The sequence below is a fragment of the Salvelinus namaycush genome, chromosome 31 (assembly GCF_016432855.1).
Source record: "Salvelinus namaycush isolate Seneca chromosome 31, SaNama_1.0, whole genome shotgun sequence".
Taxonomy (NCBI): domain Eukaryota; kingdom Metazoa; phylum Chordata; class Actinopteri; order Salmoniformes; family Salmonidae; genus Salvelinus; species Salvelinus namaycush.
Genome location: NC_052337.1, coordinates 29415039 through 29422642, shown reverse-complemented (window position 1 = coordinate 29422642; position 7604 = coordinate 29415039). Strand labels below are relative to the sequence as shown.

The following is a 7604-nucleotide window of genomic DNA, read 5'->3' as shown; positions in this document are numbered from 1 at the left end:
ACCAAGCGGCTGTGAGATCAAATCCCAGGTATGTACATGTTGAATAAATTACTGATTAGCTGAACATGCACAATTTAAGCAACAGACAGGTGAATGTTCTTACAACTTTCCTATGAAATGTGTCTAGAACATTAATATCTTAAATTCTGAGAACATGGTAACCACGTTCTGGGTAAATTCTATTTGATTCTATTTGAAGGGAATGGTCTATTGGAATGGTCTCTTGGAAACATTCCTTCACCGGAACATTCCTATGAAAAAGTTAATTAAGGACCTAATGAGACTCATATGGGGGGAAAAGTTGTAGGAACGTTTGAAATTAGCTGGGAGGTAATCGGGCTTGTGTTTTTATTTTTGCCAAGCACAGACAGTCAGTCTTCCTGTCATCTTAACCCAGATATCTACACTGCAACCCGAGAGGCTTTGATTCGGTTTTTCATTGTGGTATGTCCCTACTCCACCGCCGTAGTGACGCGTTGTTTTATTTTTTACATGGAAAATGGCTGCTTGCAGCCCAGCTCGTGTTGCGGACGGGGTAGAGGAAGGACAGCTTACCGAAGCCGAACCAGAGGATGATCCCTGGGCAGAACTCGGTCCAGTTGTGAAGAGGGATCCGGTAATAAAGCTCTTGAGTCCGGTCAGCGGTTTTGAGCCGCTCACGTGGTCTGAGGACCACCGACTCTCGGCCTCTACTACAAGTGGCATTTCTTTGATGGAGGTCTTGTGCGATGTTCACGGCAACAACCAAGACTTGGTGCTGCATCGGACCTCCATCCCCGTGCCGGACAAAGTCTGTGAATTGAAGGTGAATATTGGACACATGTAGCTAGCTTACTTTGGCGTTCATTCCACACCTCAAAACCGCTTGGCAGAAATGACAATTGTGAGGTTGTTGTTTTTACCTGGCTGATGCCTGCTGCCTATTTGTTTCTAACTGCTAGCAGCAGTTAACCATTTATTCCAAAGTAAAACATATTTAGGCTAGCAAATTAGGTTGATGCACTTACTTTGTGATTTAGATATTATCTGAAAGTCGTTTTAGTTTTCTCAGTATGGTATACTAAATGCATTCAGATGCCTACTTTTAAAGGTAGCTGTTTTTATGTATCCAGGTGGGTCCAGCGGAGGAGCTGTTGAGGGCCAAAGACAAGTTCTCCAGCGACCCTTCAGTGAGCCAGTCCTCCATGTTGGACAGAGTGTTCAACCCCACCTTAGGCGTCCATAAGGGCATCATGTACACCAGCTGGTCCCCCCTGGGCTGTGACGGCAACGGTCTCAGCCTTCTGGCCTCCCTCACCCTAGACCACAAGCTAACCGTCCACAGCAGCACCAAGCGTCTACAGTGGACAGTGGTGGCTGACCTGACCCAGCTGTATGGAGAGAGCCTGGAGAGTAGAGGCTACTCAGTGCAGGGTGGGGAGCCCCCCAAGGCTAACCTCCTGGACCTGGCTGAGCTTCAGAGACGCTACCTCATGCAGACCCCTGTACGGATGGAGTGGTCCAGTGTGTGCACCACGCAGCATGTCCAGACCAACAACAAGTGGAAGGACGTGGGGACGGTGCTGCTGGCCGTGCTGATGGAGAACGGAGACCTGGTGGTGTGGCAGTTCTGCCTGCCCATGCTGGGGAAGGATTCAGTGGTGTCCTGTAACACCATCCAGTCTGGGGTGTCGTCTCCCAGTGTGCTGGCATGGTGGGAGTACGAGCACAGCGGGCGCAAGATGAGCGGACTTATCGTGGGCAGTGCGGTAGGGCCTGTCAAGATCCTGCCTGTCAACCTGAAGGCGGTGAAGGGCTACTTCACCCTGCGCCAGCCAGTGGTCCTGTGGCAGGAGTCAGACCAGATCCCTGTACACAACATCAAGTGTATCTCCCTATTCCACCCCAAACAGAACTGTAACTGTAGCCTAGTGGTGGCGGCCAGGGGCTCCTACCTCTTCTGGTGCCTGCTGCTCATCTCCAAGGCGGGCCTCAACGTGCACAACTCACACGTCACTGGCCTGCACTCCACCCCCATCGTCTCCATGACAGCCAGCCGCCAGGGGGGCTCCATCTACACCTGTTCCCTGGACGGGACGGTCAAGAAGCTCACGCCCATCTTTACCGACATGGCCGTGGCCTTTAAGCAGGAGGAGATTGTGCTGCCAGAAGGCATGGCAGGGCGGAGGATGCATGGCATCGCGGTCAGCCCGAACGGGGCCTACCTGGCCCTGGTCAGTACTGCAGGGATGACCAATGGTCAGCACCTGGTTTCCAGGCCGTACCAGGTCCAGTTTGTGACCCTGAAGACGCCAAACGACGCAGCGGCAGAGCTGCTGGAGTCCCAGGTCCAGAGCCTGTTTAAGCAGACTGACCTGCTGGACCTGGTGCGCTGGAGGGTGCTGAAGGAGAAATGCATTCCTGCTCTGCTGCAGGAGGAGTTGGACAAGAAGGTACACAACACAGGCTCCCCCTACCTGTGGAGGTTAAAACTCTTCCTGGTGCGCGTGCTCTACCAGTCCCTGCAGAAGGCCCCCGTGGAGGCACGCTGGCGCCCCACGCATGAAGACTCCAAGGTGTTTGTGGGGGATGAGGAGGGGGGTGGAGGAGGGGAAGAGGGGGTGTCGAAGCTACAGGACCCAGAATCCCAGGCGTTGGAGGAGAAGATGGGAGAGGTGATAGCGTGGATCGAGGCGGTGGAGGCCCACCTGACCAGGGAGCACATGAAGAGGGTTCTGGGGGAGGTGTACCTTCACACCTGGATCACAGAGAATACCAGTATCCCCACCAGGGGGGTCTGTGACTTCCTCACCTGTGACCCTACATACGAGGACAGGGCTGCCAAGGTTGGACTAGGCTCACTACACATTTCTATTACCCTATTCCATAGCCTGAGCAATAATCAAGTTTTTCAACATTAGGCTAAACCCTGTTGTGCATTATTCAGCACCTCTCACGTCTTGCTGTCTGTACCCCAGGTACTGATAGGTCACATCCAGAAGAAGATGAACAAGCAGACGTTCCCAGAGTACTGTAGTCTGTGTAAGGAGGTGCTACCGTTCACAGACCGCAAACAGGCTATCTGCTCCAATGGACACATGTGGCTCAGGTAAAGTGTCATCAACCTTATTTGCGTTAACCACGAGTCACCCGATTCCCGTACTCTAAATACTGCAATTTTTTGCTATGCTAGTCCAATGTTTATGCCACAGTTGCCTTCGTATGTCAGTTGGCTTTCATGTTGCAGACAGCATTTTCATAAAATATCATCAATGATATTCTTTTCTACAAAGAATTTCATACAAAATGTTTGCCTGACGATATTCTGAACTTCCCAATACCCTTTTCTGATGCATTTCAGTCACTTCAAACCATACCTCCTTCAGAATGAAAAACTTTGACTGATTTGTAGTAGACTGTCAAAGCCCCAATTAAAAAAGTTACCATTGGCCTGATTACATAACTTTATTAAAAAAAAAAATTACATGGTGAGGTTGTGAAAAGGTTTTGATATGAAAATGGGGTTGTGGGCCAAAAAAGTTTGGGAACTCCTGTCCTAGGGATTTCTTGAATAATGATGTCTACTGGGAATTCACTTTCACATATTCTGTTCTTTCCAGTCATTGCAAATGAAGGGAAGAATATGAGCAAAGGAAGCCACTTTAGACTATTGATACCCCTCCCACTCAGTGTCAGTGCCTGTCTGAAGCGTGCCCGTCTCTTTCAGGTGTGTGTTATCCTACCAGGCGTGCCAGACACTCACGTACAGACGCTGCCTGCTGCAGGATAGCATTGCCAGACTGCCAGTGCCTGAGGGTAAGCAGCTAGCGCCACTTTCCACCTCTCTACCTCCTCTCTCACTCCACCCTCTTCTCTCTCTCCCAGGGCTGTTATTCACTGTCAGCTCTCTCACTCATCCTGCTCCCTGATCAGCATATCTCCTTATATAGCATTGACAATATATAAGAAAGTACGTTTTTTTTCTCCCAAAACTTTTTTCTTTAATTGTCACAGACTGCCTGCATAAACGATTTTCAATAAGCTTAACATTACTGAGTGTTCAAGCTGTTGTCTATTTACTGCTCAAATAGTGGAGCAGATGATTGTGATTGAACAGATGAATCTGATAAAATATTCAATGTTTATTTATTTTCTTCCTACCCTCTTCACTGCAGACCCAGACTGGATCAAGAGGATACTGCAAGGTCCTTGCACATTCTGCGACTCTCCTCTCCTCTAGGACTATAGGACATGCTAGTGGAGAGCCGGGGTTACATTGCCTGCAGCATTTGTGTTTCTGCTCGGACTAGATGGACAATTTTCACAACGGACACCACTATTCCTTATTTTTACCTGTTACTTATAGCCAAGCATAATTGATATATGAATTATAGCACATAACCTTATCATTTTCTAAATAAAGATTTTGAATAAACATTTAAAACCCCACTGATATAACTATGGTTTAATAAGAGGAAGTGGAGTGTGTGGAGATGGATATAACCTTTTCTCTCGGAGTTCACAGCCCAATAAGTATTATTTTCCACATCTTGACTGCATTTCCAAACACTTTTGTGTGTTATTCTGTTAGGTAAAAAACGGAGGGGGGACTTGGAGTGTCAGCCCTATTTTGGTCTATTTTTTGCCAAATACATATCCTGACTGACTGAGAGAAAACAATCTAAATGTACCGGTATCTGTTATTTTAATTGGCAGTGTAAAACAATTTCCATGCTGCATGTAGGAGAAAAAAGACTGTCGTTCTCTTAGATGAGGACTTCCGCTACTGTAGACGGAGAGAGGGGGGAGCGCGAGGCAGTGAGAGAGGGATAGAAAGTGTGTTTAAAACTGACGCATTTCTCCCCTGGGGGCTGATTGTAATGAGATTCTACAGTAATGAGGGACAGAGTCGGGCGGCAGGCAGATGTGAAACTAATTCTAATCAAGGGGGGGTTAGAGTTGATATTGTTAAATACAATAAAACCTTTTTTATTTTGGGGAGAACAATGTTCCATGGGGAAGGATGTGTACTCATGATGTGCTCCCGCCTTGCACCTTCCCCCTGTCTCAGAGACATAGATGTCAGTGGCCAGTGATCAAAGATGGAGTTGGACCTGAGAGACTGGGCTAGTAGCAGTACTGCTCTCTATCATGTCCTCTCTCATCCCTTACATCCCCAGCATATCCCCGTGCACAGCCCCAGCCAGGCAGAGGGGTGAGGCTGCTCTGGAGCTAGCCCTGCGTCAGGAAGTGGCCCTGGCTCTTGGTTCTCAACACTTAATGAGAGGGCCAGAGTTTTACCCAGAATCCTCAGCCCATTGCCAACACTTTTTCTAGACAGACAGCAGATCTGTTCAGAATTTAAATTTATTTGTGGAAATAATGATAATTTGCCTGTTTTCTGCAAAGTGGCTCATTATGTCTGATCTAAGGTTGTCTGGTCGATATAGCGGTAGTATGTGTGACGCTAATGTATTTTGGCGATCCACACTGAAAATGTCTTCAGGTTTTTAATTATTCATTAGGAGCTAGCACTTTGCTAATTATTACCATTCAATATTATTAGACAATGTGCAAACTCTGCAGCATTATATAGAGCATACAGGTTTTTTGATCATGTGATTGGCTCCCAGTAAGCGTGTTTGTCAAGTGGAAGTGGGCCTTCAGGTGAGAATGTTCTTGTCATTGATAGGTGGAGACCAGTGCTGTTAGAGGTTAGCTGTGTTTGGTTGAACCTCCTCCTGCTTTAATAGAATAATCTGTCAAAGAGCATTTCCACCAGTAATTACCGCCTCCCCTCCCTTTCTTCCTCTGTCTTAGCTCTCACAAGACTTCAAAGAGGGATTCTTCTCTATGCATACAATATTTATAGCCTTCATGTCAATGGCTGGATCGCATAAAACATGCATAGCACCTTTTCACACTTTATTTAATATGCTATCCCTTTTGTTTATCTAGTTTGAATATGATACAATATCCTGTATCTACTCTTATGTGTACAGATGCATTTTGTAGTACCCAAATATCTCCATCTCCACCCATTTGCACGGCAGTTGCTTCATTTCACTGGGAAATCCTAATGGGATCAAATCCATGTTTCCGTTTGTATTTTTTATGTTTCATGTTGATTTCTCACTTTTGTATTTTTCTGTGTTTTGAGTCTTTTCGATAACTTCAGTCAGCTAATTTTACATTCACGTCATAGTTTGGAATGGAAGGCCAACGTTGGACAAAGAGTTTCCATTAGAGTGTCTCACCTGGACTACCCAGTGTTCTGTCCTTAAGTCCTATTTGACAGTTGCATGTCAACTAACAGAGTGGACTGTCAACCCAGAGACACTGATCCCTATAGTACCCAAAGATGACAGCACTCACTACTCTCTCATCTAGCTCTGTGAAACCTTGTGTCCTTGTCACAGTGCCGTTTCACAAGTTCAGTGTCTCCTTTATCGCATTTCATTGGGTCGTCTGGACTTTTCCGTGACCCTAAATATTTGTAACCAAGAGTTATATTTTCCTTATGTTGTGTAAATAAACATTTTTGTCTTTGTACATTTTTTTGTTTTTTTCCCATTGAATTAAAGATTCTAATATGTAGTCATAAAAATCGAGTCCTCCGTAGTAATTGTATTACCCTAAACAATGATGTTTGTTTATGCAGGAAACAGACAGTCCCCTAACTCTGAGATAAACATGACTGTCTGCAATGTTTGGACCCCAAAAATAAACACAACATTTTGGAGAACGAACGCTTTTCTGAAGTCACTTCCCTCCGCCGTTCTGCTCACACACTCCAACCCCTGAGAGAATACTTTTCTCTCCTCAGGTTTTAAACTATTCCAAACTAAGGCACATCTTCTAACATGTCCCTGCTAATGAAGTGAGTCTGTGGGGTTTGTTTCTAGGCAGGCTGTTAACAAGGTCCTTTAACGGGTAGACTCCCCTCTCTCCTCTTCCTGTCCCTAGAGGGGTGGGGGCAGTGACCCGAGACCAGTGGTGGGGATATGTGGAGAGAAGGGGGACGTCCGTCATTAGAGACGCTGCTTGTTCTTGTTGCTAAGCATGGGGCCACTGAAGTGGAACTAATACTGAGCAGTAGCAGCAGAAAGGGCATGAGCAGGGAGGTTTGTGTTTTGCTGCTACATTAATGAAGCTCATTCTCAACACGGGACCCGCCACTCTCAGCCAGAGTTAAATACGTCTAAGGGGGTGTTATGTGTGTGGTTTCATGTTGGCTCCACTTAGAGACCAGAATGTCCATCTAACTAATAGGCTTTGTATGATATGGAGTTGATGTGAATGGAGAGTTGTATTGCCCCGTCATTGGTAAGTGAGTCATTTACTGGATCAGTCTGGATGAATCAGATGTCAGTTGAAAAGAGAAGCCTAACTTATACCTGGCTTTCTTCAGCTTTTTTCTTCTTTGTGTGAGACAGTACATGTGTTGTAGTTGTAAATCTCGACAGTCGCTTTTTTAGGATGTCTCTCTCCATCACTTATGACACCGTGAGGTGACAGCTCTCGATAATAGTGACAGCGTTGAGTTACAGCTGAGAAAGATTGCCTTCAAGTGTCTGACTCTGGATCCAGAATCGTACCTAGGACGCCTTCCTCTCCTTTTGAAG

At 46.3% G+C, this 7604-nt stretch overlaps 1 protein-coding gene across 1 annotated transcript; it reads left to right on the top strand.

Annotated features, from left to right (window-relative positions):
* The first annotated feature begins 499 nt into the window (after positions 1-499).
* Positions 500-6531, top strand: LOC120026168 (general transcription factor 3C polypeptide 4-like). Its single transcript, XM_038970994.1, has 5 exons — positions 500-805; positions 1113-2825; positions 2958-3088; positions 3707-3795; positions 4155-6531. The coding sequence occupies exons 1-5, from the start codon at positions 500-502 to the stop codon at positions 4217-4219; spliced, it is 2304 nt and encodes a 767-aa protein (XP_038826922.1). The 3' UTR covers positions 4220-6531.
* Positions 6532-7604: the final 1073 nt, after the last annotated feature.